Raw genomic sequence first — 16,395 nt, 5'->3', positions numbered from 1 at the left:
ATATTTTAATGCAAATCTTATAAAACTTGAAATACAAGTAGATATTTTTATCTGCAAAGAAGAGAAACTGTGTTTAGTTCACAGGTTCTTAAGAATTGTCTGAAGTTTGTTGCATCTGGCAGAGTTAATATATTCACAATGGAATTACTTAAGGTATATGTTTTTATTGGTCTTGATGATCATCTGTTCATTGACATGGAGTGATATGTTATACCAGCAAGTAAACTAAGTAAAACTGAGACGCTTTTAGCTTCTTAATGTTTATTACATGGAATGATGGAAATTGTGACACCTCTCAGTGAAAAACAAATTTCAAAACAGTGTGGCCTTTATTAATACTTGTTTAGAAGGTATACATTACTTAGCATCCTTTCCTGCGTCCTAGGAAGAATTTTAGACTTCCCTTGAATCCCTTGATTTTCCTAGAATTGTTTGCCAAAGTTTGTTTGTTAGATCATTTTTTTTGGGTAGAGTCTTATGACTTTTTTCTTTAAAAGATTTATTTATTTATTTATTTGAAAGTCAGTTACACAGAGAGAGGAGAGATAGACAGATGTCTTCTATCCACTGGTTCACTCTCCAGTTGGTCGCAGTGGCCGGAGCTGTGCCAATCCAAAGCCAGGAGCCTCCTCCGGGTCGCCCATGTAGGTACAGAGGCCCAATCTTCTGCTTTCCCAGGCCATAGCAGAGAGCTAGATGGGAAGTAGAGCAGCTGGGACTTGAACCGGCACCCATATGGGATGCCGGCACTGCAGGTGGTGACTTTACTTGATATGCCACTGCACTGGCCTCAAGTTTTATGACTTTCAAAGGATCCTGTGAGTCCCATGAAAGATTAATAATAGTAGATCTTTATGATTTGATTATTAAGTGATTTCATCCTTTGCATGGACTTTAAGTAATACAACATAGAGAAACTGTAAAAAATTATGTTTGTTTCTTTTTGTGTTTAGGTGTGAATAACCTATCTCTCCTAAGTACACATTTTAAAATTTGAATAACACATGTAGTCTTGTTTTCTTTATGCATACAACAACAAAACAAAGCTCTTAAAATTTCTTTTATCACAACACAATTAATTATGTTCATAGTACTCTCTTCTTACTTGATATTTACTTGGAAATTGCTTATTACAGTAGAAAGAAGCAGCAGAATACTAAATTTCGGTATATAAATTCAGTTCATGTTAAAATTACATGAACCTCGGTGCTTTCTCCAGTTACTTTAGGCCTTTGTACATTAAGAAAATATTTTGTCAAACAGCTGAAACTTTTTGACCTGGGGGCCCTTGAAAAAAAAAAAAAAACCTACAACAAAATACTAGGACTTCTAGTTAATTTTCAATTTCAGATAAACAAGGACTAATTTTATTAATGTAATTGTTCTGTAGTACATGATAGCCCTGTTAATTGAGCCTTTTATGCTTTGTAAATTCCAAGTTTAATTATCTTTTATATGTTTTGACATGAGATACTATCCCTTCTAGTCTTGCACTTACTTGAATTTTAACTGTTTAATACATTGAAGATACTCTGAGTGGAAATAGGTGCTTTATCTAAAAATAATTATTGCTGTTATTTTTCTCTACAGTATGTGCACTGTTTTCTGCTTTCTCATATTTCTGTCCTCATGTCTGTTCCCTCTTTTGTTTTCCAGTTTTCCTTCAGCTCAGTTTGTGCTCTAGGTCTTGTAGTTGGAACCAGTGAATAATTATTTACCCCCCTGATCTGGTGAGGATAGGTCACAGAGGGAGAAGCTGAAGAGAAAGTTGAAGAGTCTTGACCAGTTAATGGTAGCAGTAGTAGTTGGTTCGGAATCTTTTCTGCTAAGGAAAGATCCTACTTCTTGGTAATCATGAATAGGATACTCATTTAACAAAATGATTGGTGTGATTCCAATATGAAAATAGCTAATGCATAACAAAAGTGCTGTGTGCTTAGGAGATTGTAAATACTCTCTGGAGTGTTACCTGTTACTTTTTTATTTTTTATTGTTAAGATTTATTTATTTACTTGAAAGGCAGAGTTACAGAGAGGCAGAGAGAGAAAGAAGTCTTCCATCTGCTGGTTCACTCCCCAAATGGCCGCAATGGCTGAAGCTAGGGAACCTTTTCCAGATCTCTCACATGGGTGCAGGGTCCCAAGGACTTGGGCCATCTTCTACTGCTTTCCCAGGCCATAGGAGAGAGCTGGTTCAGAAGTGGAGCAGCCAGGACTTGAACCAGTGTCCATATGGGATGCCAGCACCACAGGCAATGGCTTTACCCACTATGCCACAGTGCCAGCCCCAGCCTGTTACTTTTTTTTTTTAAGATTTATTTTATTTCTTTGAACGTCAGAGTTACACAGAGAGTAGAGAGAGAGAGAGGTCTTCCATCCACTGGTTCACTCCCCAATTGGCCGCAATGGCCGGAGCTGCACCGATCTGAAGCCAGGAGCTTTTTCCGGGTCTCCCACATGGATGCAGGGGCCCAAGGACTTCGGCTATCTTCTACTGCTATCCCAGGCCATAACAGAGAGCTGGATCAGAAGAGGAGCAGCTGGGACTAGAACCAGCACCCATATAGGATGCTAGCACTTCAGGCTAGGGCGTTAACCCACTGTGCCATAGAGCTGACTCCTGTTACTTCTTGATTGAAGTTGATAGGGATCTACCCTAAGATTTTTCAAAAGTTGTTCCTGCTTAAGGTGATTTAGCACCTATAGGCTCCCCCCACCCCCATTAGGTCCTTGTTATCCCCAACTGTTAATATTTTTTAAGGTTTATTTAATAGAAAGTTGGAGTTAGAGACAGATCTTCCATCCATTGGTTTACTTCCCAGATGGCCACAACTGGGCCAGCCTGAAGCAAGAAGCTTCATCTGGGTCTCTGACATGGCCCAAGGACTTGAGCCATTATCTGCTACTTTTCCCAAGCCATTAGCAGGAAGCTGGATTGAAAGTGGAGCAGCCAGGACATAAACTGGTGCCCATATGGGATGCTGGCATTGCAGGTTGTGGCTTTACCTACTCTGCCACAGTGCCAACCTGGTAGACTTGACCTTTATGTTAGGGACTGTTTTCCTATTTCTTTCAATTTGAACATTTATAGTAATATTCATTTTATTAGTTGTATTGCTCTTAAAATATAGACTAAAAATGTCTAAATTTTTATTTCTGAAAACATTTGGAAATTCTCAGAAAATGTCATCTGTATAAAGATTAAAAAATCTTGGAAAATATTTGAAAATTTAAAAAAGAGACAGATTTATTCCATATTACTAGCCTAAGAAGTACAGGTAGCAGTTTCATAGTTGTATAGGCTGTATGTACAATAATAGTCTTGTAAGGTTATGGTGTAGTTGAAAAATTTCTGTTGCTTAATCAGTTATCTTAATGGTATTGCACAGTATATTACTGACATGTCTTGTAATGATACTGATAATTGCACTGCCAGTTATATAAAAGTATAGTGCATACAGTTATGTACAGTAAACAATACTTGGTAATAAATGATTATGTTACTAGTTTATGCGCTTACAATATTATACTTTTATCATTATTTTAACATATATTCCTACATATATTAAAAAAAGTAAACTGTAAAAGAATCTCAGGGAGACCTTTGAGGTGGTATTCCAGAGGAAGACATTGTTAATTATAGGAGATGACAGTTCCATGTGTTATTGCCCTTGAAGACCTCCCAGTGGGACATAGTATGGAGGGGGGGGGACACAGTGATATTGATAATCCTGACCCTGTGTAGCCTCTTCTAATGTGTGTTTGTGTTTTACATTTTAGCAGAAAAGTTTGGTTTTTTTTGTTTGTTTGTTTGTTTGTTTGTTTTTTGACAGGCAGAGTGGATAGTGAGAGAGAGAGACAGAGAGAAAGGTCTTCCTTTACCGTTGGTTCACCCTCCAATGGCCACTGCAGCCGGCATGCTGCAGCCGGCGTACCGCACTGATCCGAAGCCAGGAGCCAGGTACTTCTGGTCTCCCATGCGGGTGCAGGGCCCAAGGAGTTGGGCCATTCTCCACTGCACTCCCAGGCCAGAGCAGACAGCTGGACTGGAAGAGGGGCAACCGGGACAGAATCTGGCGCCCCGACCGGGACTAGAACCTGGTGTGCCGTCGCCACAGGCAGAGGATTAGCCTATTGGGCTGCGTTGCTGGCCAGCAAAAAAGTTAAAAAAAAAAATAAAGAAAATTTTAGTGGAAAACTTATAGATTAAGGATAAAAAGACTTTTTTTGTACAGCTATATAGTAATATATGTTTTAAGCTAAATGCTATTGGAAAAGCATTCAGAATAAGAGGATTAAAAAACTTAAAAAATGGGGCTGCTTCTTAAAAAGTGGCATAGTGGGGGCCGGCGCCGCGGCTCACTAGGCTAATCCTCCGCCTTGTGGCGCTGGCACACTGGGTTCTAGTCCCGGTCGGGGCACCGGATTCTGTCCCGGTTGCCCCTCTTCCAGGCCAGCTCTCTGCTGTGGCCAGGGGGTGCAGTGGAGGATGGCCCAAGTGCTTGGGCCCTGCACCCGCATGGGAGACCAGGAGAAGCACCTGGCTCCTGCCTTCAGATCAGCGCAGTGCACCGGCCACAGTGCGCTGGCCGCAGTGGCCATTGGAGGGTGAACCAACGGCAAAAGGAAGACCTTTCTCTCTGTCTCTCTCTCTCACTGTCCACTCTGCCTGTCAAAAAAAAAAAAAGTGGCATAGTGGTAGAGCTGCCATCTGCAGTGCTGGCATTCCATATGGGTGCCAGTTCAAGTTCTGGCTGCTCCACTTCTGAGCCAAACTCCCTGCTAATGCACCTGGAAAAGCAGTGGAAGATGGCCCAAGTCCTTGGGCCCCTGAACCTATGTGGGAGACCCGGAAGAAGCCTCTGGCTCCTGGCTTCTGAGTGGCTCAGCTCTGGCGGTTGCAGCCCTTTGGGGAGTGAACCAGCAGATGGAAGATTCTCTCTCTCTCTTTCTCTCTCTGCCTTTGCCTCTCTAACTCTGCCTTTCAAATAAGGGAGGAGAGAACTTCCACTTTGACTATGACCCTATCGGAATAAGATCAAAGTCAGCGAACTCTAAAGGCTTCCATAGCCCTGGCAACTCATGACTAGAGCCTAGGGAGATTACTGACGCCATGAACAGGAGTGTCAAATTGTTAAGTCAGCAACAGGAGTCACTGTGTACTTACATCCCATGTGGGATCTGTCCCTAATGTGTCGTCTAAAGCGAAGTGATGCTATAACTAGTACTGAAACAGTATTTTTATACTTTGTGTTTCTGTGTGGGCACAAACTGATGAGGTCTTCACTAATTATATACTGAATTGATCTTCTGTATATAAAGAGAATTGGAAATGAAAAAAAAACAACCTGGTGTTAAAAAGGAAATGGCATAGAAAATTAATTTGAAAAAAATTATGTAGGATCTCTGTCTTTAATGTGCTGTACATTGCTATTTAATGCTATAATTAGTAACCCAATGGTAGTTTTTTCACTTTATGTTGCTATATGGGCAAAATGTTGAAATCTTTACCTAATATATACTAAACTGATCTTCTGTATATAAAGAGAATTGAAAATGAATCTTTACATGAATGGAAGGGGAAAGGGAGCGGGAAAGGGGAGGGTTGCGGGCGGGAGGGAAGTTATGGGAGGGGGGAAGCCATTGTAACCCATAAGTATACTTTGGAAATTTATATTCATTAAATAAAAGTTAAAAAAAAAAGAAAATAAAAAGAAAATAAAAAAAAAAGAAGAGAAAAAACTGATATTCACTATCTCAAAATTTAAAAAGAAAAGAATTCAATAAGCTAAGGTTAGATTATTGTTGGACAAAGAAAATTTTTCATAACTTTAGCCTAAGTGTACAGTGTTTGTAAAGTTCATAGTAATGTCCTAAGCCTTCACATTCACTCACTCACCCTTAGCAACTCTAGCCTATAAGCTCCATTTATGATAAGAGCCCTATACAAGTGTACCAACTTTTATCCTGTATGAAGTATTTTTACTCTTAAGTTGTCTATGGTTAGATAAGTTGAAATACATTAAGTACTTAGCTCTGTGTTAAAATTGCCTACAGTATTGAGTACACAGTAGGATGCTGTACAGGTTTGTGGCCTTGGAGCAATAGACTTAAACTGTCTAGCTCAGGTATATAGAGGGTCAGCCCATCTAGATTTGTGTAAGCATGCTCCGTGATCACACAATAATGGAACTGCCTAATGACATTCTTCTCAGAACACATTCCTATTGGTAAGCGACTTACAACTATAATTGTTTTATTAAGACATTTAAACATTTTTTAAATTGTGGACTTTTTTCCCCCCCTCTTTGAATATACATATTGAACAATAATCCTTAATGTTCAGCTGTAACAAAAATCTCAAGAAATCTACATTCTTGTAATTGGAGGAATTAATGCATTTACATGTAATGTAATTAGTGATGCGGGCCAGTGCTGTGGTGTAGTGGGTAAAGCTGCCACCTGCAGTGCCGGCAAGCCTTATGGGCGCAGGTTCAAGTCTTGGCTGCCCCACTTCAACCCAGCTGTCTGCTGTGGACTGGGAAAGCAGTAGAAGATAGCCCAAGTCCTTGGGCCCTTGCACCGCGTGGGAGACATGGAATAAGCTCCTGGCTTCAGATTGGCACAGCTCTGGCTGTTGCAGCCAATTGGGGAGTGAACCAGCGAATGGAAGACCTCTCTCTGTCTCTGCCTCTCCTTCTCTCTGTGTAACTCTGACTTTAAAATAAATAAATCTTTAAAAAATGTAATTAGTGATGAAGTAGCAATTGTATCTACCATTTTATTTCATTTCTTCTATATATCTTTTGTCTTTATTAGTCCACAATTCCTCTATTACCTGTTGAGAATTCTTTTATGTGATGACTCCCCCCTTTTTTTTCTTTCTTGGCCTCTGTTAAAATTCCCTTTGGTTTTTAACAGTTTGATTTTGATGCCTAGTTTTAAGTCTCCAAATTTCCTGCTAAGATTAGCTAATCAAGCTTCCTAAGTGCATAGATTGTGTGTGTGGAGATAATATGTATGTATGTGTGGATCTTAGATATATAGATTGATATTTTGCATTCAATTTGGGAAGTTTCTTGCTGTTATGTCTTAAATGTTCTTTTTCCACTTTTTCTCCTTTCTTTCTGTATATGTGTGATGATGGCTCTATTCATTTTGTGTGTGTGTATGTTTGTCAGACAGGGCGACTTTAGTTAATTCATCATTGATTTTTTTTTTCTTTTGCCTGCTCAAGTATGTTTTTAAGCTCCTTCATGAATTTTTAAAAAAATACTTGTTTTTATTTATCTGAGAAGAAGAATGTCAGAGAGGGAAAGAGATCTTTTCATTGGCTGGTTCACTTACCAAGTGGCTACAATACCCTTGGCTGGTCAGGCTGAAAGCAGGAGCCAGGAACCCCATCTGAATATCCAATGTGGGTGGCAGAGGCCCAAGTACTTGGGCCATCTTCTGCTGCTTTCCCAGGTTCATTAACAGGGATCTGCAGTGGAAGTGAAACAGTCTGGACTTGGACTTGTGCTTCAGTAGGGGTTGTTGGCATCACAGGCAGCGGCTTTAAGCCACTACACCACAGTGTTGGCCTGCTTGATGAATTTTTCATTTCAGTTACTGTAGCTTTCACCTCTAGAATTTCTATGAGCCCCGTTTATAATTTCTCATTACTGATAGTCTTCAGTAGGTGAGATGTTGTTTTTATACTTTGCTTTAAGTTCTTTAGATATGATTTCCTTTAGCTCTTTAGTATTCTTCATAGCAAGGTTCTCTGGGTTTTTGAGAACATTTGAGTAACGTCTAGAGTTTTGGAAAAGTTAATTCTGCAAATTTTTGCCAGTTTTTCATTGCTTTTGCAGAGTGACAAACTTTTCAGAAGTTTTTAGTCCTCTGATGTAATCTTTCATTCTTCAATGTTTTATACAAAGTTCACTTGTTCCAATTGCATTTAGTAAACAAATTGCCTTATTCTACTTTATTTCAAGGAACACTCATAGTGAAAGTTTATAATTATGCTTTATTAATTACATATGGAAGTAACCAAAAATTTGAAGCCTTTTTCTTTGAATCATGTTTTTTGTAATATAATGGGTAGCATGATACCAGTGTTAATAGTTATTAAGCAGATATTTACACATTAAGTAACTTTGTATTTTTCTCTTATGCCAGGTATCATAAATGCATGTCAGGTATCATAAATGCATGTCAGATTTTATGGGACTTCATGAATAGTTGTTCTTATTTAGTTTATTTATTTTTTTTTTTTTTGATAGCCTGTTTTCTCTGACATTACATATTTGGACAGTTAAGTACCTCATCTCCTGGATTCACATCCTATTACCAATTCTGCACACCTGTCTATCAAGTGGTTCTTTTTCTTATTCCCAGAGTCCACTTTTTATTTTGAGACTTTGCTCCTTTTGCTAACTTCTTTCTTCATCTTGTCATTAATCTCTCCCACCCTAATTCATTATTTCTCATCAAAAAATGTATTCTAGCATCTTCCATCTTCCAACATCTTCCATCTTCTTTATCACTCACATACCATTCTAGTTATCCTATGTGTTATACCAGTAATTTCTGGTTTTTTAAAAAATTAAATTATGAAACATTTTAATCCTATAGCTGAAGCCAGTAGCCTGCAACGCCATTTGGGTCTCCCAGGTGGGTGTAAGGGGCCCAAGTATTTGGGCCATCCTTCACTGCTTTCCCAGGTATATTAGTAGGGAGCTGGAGCTGAAGACGAGCAGCTGGGGCTAGAATCAGTCTTCATACATGGTTCTGGTGTTGTAGGCAGTGGCTTAACTTGCTATACCCCAGTTCCAAACCCTTCATACTCACTTTTAGGTGTGTAGAAAATAACCTTTGATTCTCTGTATTGTTAAAAAAGATTTGCAGAATCATTACTATCTTATTTGAATTGTCAGGAAGATTCTGGGTTGGTTTGTTTATCATTTCCTTTAAAGGCAGAGAGATACATAGAGATCTTTCCTCCACCGATTGTCTCCCCAAATGCCTGCAACAGCAGGAGCCTGGAACTCTACCTGGATCTCCCATGTGAGTGTCAGGACCTATGTACTTGAGCCATATCCTACTGCCAGGAAGCTGGAATCAGAGGTTGACTGGGACTCAAACTTAGGCACTGTTATGTGGGATGCAGACATCGCAGATGCTGTCTGAATTGCTATAGCAAACACTTGCCCCAAGATTCTGTTTTTAAGGTATGGTTAGTTCACATAACGATACATGTAAACAATTTTCTGAACAAGGCAAATAGAGGTACCGTTCTCATCTCCTGTGATTTGTGAAACTCCTGCTTTTCCCTTAGATTGATTATCCTGTGTGTGTGTGTGTGTGTGTTTGTTCACAGATGCAAAACAGAACCAAGAAAAGTATAGCAGAATGAAATGTTAGTAATGGGGGAGCTGTTTCTTGCAGTGGCTTAAATGTTTATTGGGATGCCCTCATCCCATATCAGAGTGCCAATTAGTGGAGGATCCTCTCTGCCTCTTTATCTTTGAAATAAAATGAAAATAAATAAAAATTAAAAGAAAACATTGGTGAATATTAAATATTAAATGTTAGTAAAATGAATTTCTCTGTTAAGTAAGATATGAATATAGGTAGAAGTTCTAATGTTTGCTTTCAATGTGATGTGCCCACCCCCATTTTAGAGGCTACTCTGAATAAATTAGAAATCTCACCAAATTTATTTAAATTTGTTTTTGTGTCACGTGTTTCCAAAGACTCAGTATTTTGCCTTGGATACAGTTGATGGTGGTTGTGGCTCAATGATAGGTCATGTTTTATTGTACTATTCTTTCTACTTCGGTTTATGTTTGAAAATTTCCATAATTATTAAGAAGTCAAAAAAATAGATGCCACCACATTTTTTCCCTCTTATTTCATTGGCTTGTGCTAAGTCAGAAGATTTTTCTTCTCACCCCACTTTGTACCCTACCTCACCCTTTTCTGTTTGCCTTCAGAAAGTATTAATTCCAATGCTAAATTTGACAAAAGTGAATCCTGGAACTTGTGAAAAAAATTCTCTTCTAAATCATTTTTTTCTAAATCATTGTATGTTCCTTTCTGCTAATTTTTATATATTTAATATTTTAGCATAGTTATTTTTATAATCTCACAGTGCTTTGTGATGCAAATGGTGACATAAAGAAAAATTAGCAGCTCTTTGAATATTATTGTTGATATACTTTTGCACCTAATGAGATTTTACAGTCTTGTAAATGAAGCATTTTAAAAGTAAAAATGGATTAGTGAAAGCTTTTAGAATACTGATAAAGTCACTTTTATGTTAAAAAATGTTTTAATTTTCATGTATTAATGTAGCATTAATTTCTTTGGAAAATATTATTTTCAGCTTTAAGTTTATTAAGTGGTAATAACAATGCTTTATTTTCTTTCTTTTCAAGATACGGGATATATGAACGTTGCCGAGAATTGGTGGAAGCGGGCTATGATGTAAGGCAACCAGACAAAGAAAATGTTACACTCCTCCATTGGGCTGCCATCAATAACAGAATAGATTTAGTCAAGTATGTGTTTCCTGTATATTTAATGAGTAGTTGTTTTTTTATTATAAATTATTAAATAATTATAACATAATTTCTAAAAATTCATGGCTTTTAAAATATTAGATTTTACGTACCTTTTTTTCCTGATGAAAATTGCTTTTAATATGTATTGATTGCTTTTCTGAGCCATGTATTGTAATGAATACTTTTATTTCCTTTAATCTTAATTCTTGAAGTAATCCTGTGTAAAATACAGCAGTTACTCTGTCCTACTGATATGGAAACTAGAGTCAAAGAGGTTAATTTGAGTTGGAATTTTTAAGAAAATATATTTTTCTTTTATTTTTTAAAAATATTTATTCATTTATTTGAAAGTCACAGTTACACAGAGAGGGGGGGGGGTGTCTTCCATCTGATGGTTCATTCCCTAATTGGCTGCAATGGACAGAGCTGTGCCGAAGCTGTGCCGATTCGAAGCCTGGAGCCAGGAGCTTCTTCCAAGTCTCTCACATGGGTGCAGGGGTCCAAGGACTTGAGCCATCTTCTGCTGCTTTCCCAGGCCACAGCAGAGAGCCGGAGTGGAAGTGAGCAGCCGGGTCTTGAACCGGCACCCATATGGGATGCTGGCGCTTCAGGCAAGGGCATTAACCTGCTGTGTGTCACAGCGCTGGCCCCAGGAAAATATATTTCATACAAAACTAACTTCTCTTTCGTTCTAGTATAACTGTTCACAAACAATTTTCAGCGTTATATAATGTCTTTCAGGGTATTTTAGGAACCAATTTATGAATAGTTAAATAGTTTGTGTTCTTTATAGTTTGATATTCTGGAAATACTTTGTTGCTTTGAACTATTTTGCATAATAAGTGGAGTTGGCCCTTTATTGTATAATGTTTTAAAAGCACTGCTGTAACAAGTATTTGTATGAAGCACAAAACTTCTGAATTAAGCATGAGTGTATTCAGCATTTAAAATGATGTACACTAGAAATAGTAATCTAAATCATTAATCACTTAAAACAGCTTGAGAGCTTAAGTGATCAACGTATGCCAAGTATTTGACATCAAATGCCTTTTTAAAAAACTATTTACTTATTTGAAAGCTAATGTAACAGAGTAAATAGTCCATCCACTGGTTCACATTCCAAATGACTGCAACAGCCAGGTCTGGGTCAGGCCAAAACCAGGAGCCAGAAACTCCATCTTGGTGTTCCATTTGGGTAGCAGGGGTCCGAGTACTTGGGAAAGTTTCCTATTAGCAGGAATCTGGGATCAGAAGCAAAGAATCTGGGATTCAAGCCTCTCTGATACAGGAGGAGGCCAGTGTTGCAAGCTGTAGCTTAACCTACTGAGCCAGAACAGCAGCTCTGTTAATCAAATGCCTTAAAATAGTTTATGCTCAAGATTTAATGCATTGACTAGTTCCAGAGAAAGTATTGTATTAAACAGCTAGATCTCATTTATTTCAGAGGATATCAAGATATTATGATGTTATTAAGCAATATGATAGCTATGTCTTTTTAAAGTATCATAACTTTAAAAGTATAACAAGGCTTAATGAAGAATATTTATAATTTAAAGTTTATAAAATATTTCATTGTTTGATTTAACCTATAGAAAAGTAATGTTTAAAAAGCTGAAGTTACTGGCCGGCGCCGTGGCTCAATAGGCTAATCCTCCACTTGTGGCGCCGGCACACCGGGTTCTAATCCCGGTCGGGGCCCCAGATTCTGTCCCGGTTGCCCCTCTTCCAGGCCAGTTCTCTGCCGTGGCCCGGGAGTGCAGTGGAGGATGGCCCAAGTCCTTGGGCCCTGCACCCCATGGGAGACCAGGAGAAGCTCCTGGCTTTGGATCAGTGCGGTGTGCCGGCCACAGCGGCCATTGGAGGGTGAAGCAACAGCAAAAAGGAAGACCTTTCTCTCTGTCTCTCTCTCTCACTGTCCACTCTGCCTGTCAAAAAAAAAAAAGCTGAAGTTACTCAAGGTAGACCATATCTTGCCTAATTTATAGCTGTTCTAATTTGAAGATTGTATGTTCCTATTTTAAATCTTTATGGTTTTTTGACTACCTTTTTTATTTATGTCATTTCTATTCTTTATGTCATTTCTGTCATTTTCTTCTGTTCTTTGTCATTTTTGTCATTTTTCTGTTCTTTATATCATTTGTTTTTGTTGCTTTTAAAGCTATTTTCATTTTACTTTTTGAACAAAATGGTCTTATTTTGATACTAAACCATAAAAATATTTTTTTCTTCAAAGGTACAAACTAGCATGAGATTAAAATGGAAAACTTTGTATTTCACATAATTTCTTAGAATTCAAAATAAAAAGTTAAATTATCAAAAAAATTTTTTTTGTAGATACTATATTTCGAAAGGTGCTATTGTGGATCAACTTGGAGGAGATCTGAATTCAACTCCATTGCACTGGGCCACAAGGTTTACATTTATTTATTTGTTTTTTCTGTTGGTTCCTTTTAATAACAACTAAGCAGCTTCTTTTTAAAAAATGATAGGCTACAATTAATGAGACTTACTATACTAATAGTTAGACTGTATGGTTTTACCTGCCTTGGAAACAAAATTTGTGTTCCAAAGTATCCTTAGGGAATTGGCTATGGTGATACTTTTCCAGTCATAAGATTGGATTAGACTTTGGATTTGTAAATGTAATACTTTTGTAGCTTATATTACATTTGCAGTTAAAAAGCCAGTTCAGTTATTGGGATGATTGAGATTGTATTGCAATAAAATAGAATATGATACTTATTATATATTTAAATGTTATATCTCTGTCAGTTCATCAGCTATCCAATTAAGACTTTTTAAGAAAATTCTAAAAAGTCTTGACATATATCTATTTTAAAATAACTCCCCCAAATTTGTGTAATCTTTCTACCATTACTTAGTTTTTTAAAAGAAATTTTTTCAGAAGATTCTCATTGAAATAACTTATTTATTTAAATGTTTATTCTTCTATGTTTTAGACAAGGCCATCTATCCATGGTTGTGCAACTAATGAAATATGGTGCAGATCCTTCATTAATTGATGGAGAAGGATGTAGCTGTATTCATCTGGCAGCTCAGTTCGGACATACCTCAATTGTTGCTTATCTTATAGCAAAAGGACAGGTAAAAATTATCACGATGGTGTGACTTTTAGTTAGATGTTCTTAGTTTAAATGCCTGATATCATTGGTGCTACCTGTGTAACTACTTGGTGATATTTAAATGGTGTTTTCTGTTGGATAAAGAGAATAGACAAATACATAATTGGTATTGACTTACTTATTCTACTTATCGTAAAAATACGACACAATCATGGATCAGATAATGATCTATTAAGTTAGGTTTTTATTTCAGAATGTGATGGAGATAAAGGAGGAAAATTAGGTATTTGTTCCCTGAATGTGTTTTTTGAATATAGTATCTGGATTCACCTATACATTTTTTAATTTATTTGTTTAGTTGAGAGTCAAAGTTACACAGAGGGAGGAGAGGCAGAGATAGAGAGAGAGCTTCCATCCGCTGGGTCACTCCCCAGTTGGCCGCAGTGGCGGGAGCTGCACCAATCAGAGGCCAAGAGCCATGAGCTTCCTCTGGGTCTTCCACTGGGGTACAGGAGCCCAAGGACTCGGGCCATCTTCTGCTTTCCTAAACCACAGTAGAGAGCTAGATTAGAAGTGGAGCAGCTAAGTCTCGGACCCACACCCATACGGGATGCCGGCACTGCAGGCAGCAGCTTTACCTGCTACAACCCAGTGTTGGCCCATCTATACATTTTTGAACTTTTTATTTTCTCTATTAAGTACTTCTTGAAGGGGTTATGGTGTTTAAAATCAGTTTCTCAATTTCTGCTAAACAAAATAATGCTACTTTATTGTCAGGGAAATTTGTTGTGGTTCTTAATATTTCCTGAATGTGCAGTAGCCATAATCACACTAAATATTTCCAGTTTACATTACCATGTTTTTTGTAATAAGTGTATTTTGTTAAAAGTACTGTCACTCAGTTTTTCTTCCATGTATATTTTTGGGGGGCTATATTTAAACATGTTATAACTAAGGATCTGATCACAAGAGTAAGATAAATGAGCTTAATTCATTGCTATTGACATATTTACTGTTATTCAAATTGAAATTTTTCATTTATAATTTGAAAAGCATTTTTTTAATGACTCTTAAGTGTTTGTTGGAGCATCAAGCAGTGGCGATGTACGTTGTGTATTAAATCTTTTGTTTTTTTTAACTTTTATTTAGTAGATATAAATTTCCAAAGTACAGTTTATGGATTACAATGGCTCCCCCCCCCCATAACTTCCCACCCACCCAAAACCCTCCCATCTCCCGCTCCCTCTCCCATTCCATTCACATCAAGATTCGTTTTCGATTATCTTTATATACAGAAGATCAATTTAGTATATATTAAGTAAAGATTTCAACAGTTTGCACCCACACAGAAACACAAATTGCCAAATACTATTTGAGCACTAGTCATATCATGAATTCACATTGAACTACACATTAAGGACAGAGATCCTACATGGGGAGTAAGTGCACAGTGACTTCTGTTGTTGACTTAACAAGTTGACACTCTTGTTTAAGGCGTCAGCAATCTCTGCAGGCTCTAGTTATGAGTTGCCAAGGCCATGGAAGCCCCCTGAGCTTGTCGACTTTGATCTTATTTCTACAAGGCCATAGTCAAAGTGGAAGTTTTCTCCTCCCTTAAGAGAAAGGTACCTCCTTCTTTGATGGCCCGTTCTTTCCACTGGGATCTCACTCGCAGAGATCTTTCATTTAGGTGGTTTGTGGTTGGTTTGTTTGTTTGTTTTTTTTTTTTTTTTTTGCCAAAGTGTCTTGGCTTTCCATGCCTAAAATACTCTCATGGGCTCTTCAGCCAGATCCAAATGCCTTAAGGGCCGATTCTGAGACCAGAGTGCTGTTTAGGACATCTGCCATTCTATGAGTCTGCTGTGTATCCCGCTTCCCATGTTGGATCGTTCTCTCCATTTTTAATTCTATCAGTTAGCATTAGCAGACAATAGTCTTGTTTATGTGATCCCTTTAACTCTTAGACCTATCATTATGGTCTACTGTGACCTGAAATTGATCACTTGGACTAGTGAGATGGCATTGGTACATTCAACTTTGATGTGATTGTATTGGAATCCCTGGCACATTTCTAATTCCACCACTTGGGGCGAGTCAGCTTAAGCATGTTCCAAATTGTACATCCCCTCCCTCTCATTCCCACTCTTATACTTAACAGAGATCACTTTTCAGTTAACTTTAAACACCTAAGAATAATTGTGTGTTAATTACATAGCTCAACCAATGGTATTAAGTAGAACAAACAAAAATACTAAAAGGGATATAGTATTAAATTGTACATCAACAGTGATGATAAGGGCTGATCAAGTCATTGTTTCTCATAGTGTCCATTTCACTTCAGCAGGTTTCCTTTTTGATGCTCAGTTAGTTGTCGCCGATCAGGGAGAACATATGATATTTGTCCCTCTGGGACTGACTTATTTCACTCAGCATGATGTTTTCCAGACTCCTCCATCTTGTGGCAAATGACCGGGTTTCACTGTTTTTTTTTTTTTGTTTGTTTTTTTTTTACTGCTGTATAGTATTCTATAAAGTACATATCCCATAATTTCTTTATCCAGTCTACTGTTGATGGGCATTTGGGTTGATACCAGGTCTTAGCTATTGTGAATTGAGCTGCAATAAACATTAAGGTGCAGACAGCTTTTGTGTTTGCCAATTTAATTTCCTTTGGGTAAATTCCAAGGAGTGGGATGGCTGGGTTCAATGGTAGGGTTATATTCAGGTTTCTGAGGAATCTCCAGACTGACTTCCATAGTGGCT

General features: G+C 37.7%; 1 protein-coding gene across 3 annotated transcripts in view; it reads left to right on the top strand.

Annotated features, from left to right (window-relative positions):
* The window catches only part of ZDHHC17 (zinc finger DHHC-type palmitoyltransferase 17), a 114,268-nt gene that overhangs the window by 37,435 nt on the left and 60,438 nt on the right, over positions 1 to 16,395 (top strand). For all 3 annotated transcript variants that reach the window (XM_062203174.1, XM_062203173.1, XM_062203172.1), the window contains exons 3-5: positions 10,424 to 10,546; positions 12,884 to 12,961; positions 13,510 to 13,654. In XM_062203174.1, the coding sequence (XP_062059158.1) occupies positions 10,424 to 10,546; positions 12,884 to 12,961; positions 13,510 to 13,654 (346 nt within the window). The remainder of the gene's footprint in view (positions 1 to 10,423; positions 10,547 to 12,883; positions 12,962 to 13,509; positions 13,655 to 16,395) is intronic.

This window comes from Lepus europaeus, chromosome 10, assembly GCF_033115175.1.
Source record: "Lepus europaeus isolate LE1 chromosome 10, mLepTim1.pri, whole genome shotgun sequence".
Taxonomy (NCBI): Eukaryota; Metazoa; Chordata; class Mammalia; order Lagomorpha; family Leporidae; genus Lepus; species Lepus europaeus.
Note: the sequence above shows the minus strand (reverse complement) of the source record. Positions and strands in the feature narration are given on the sequence as shown.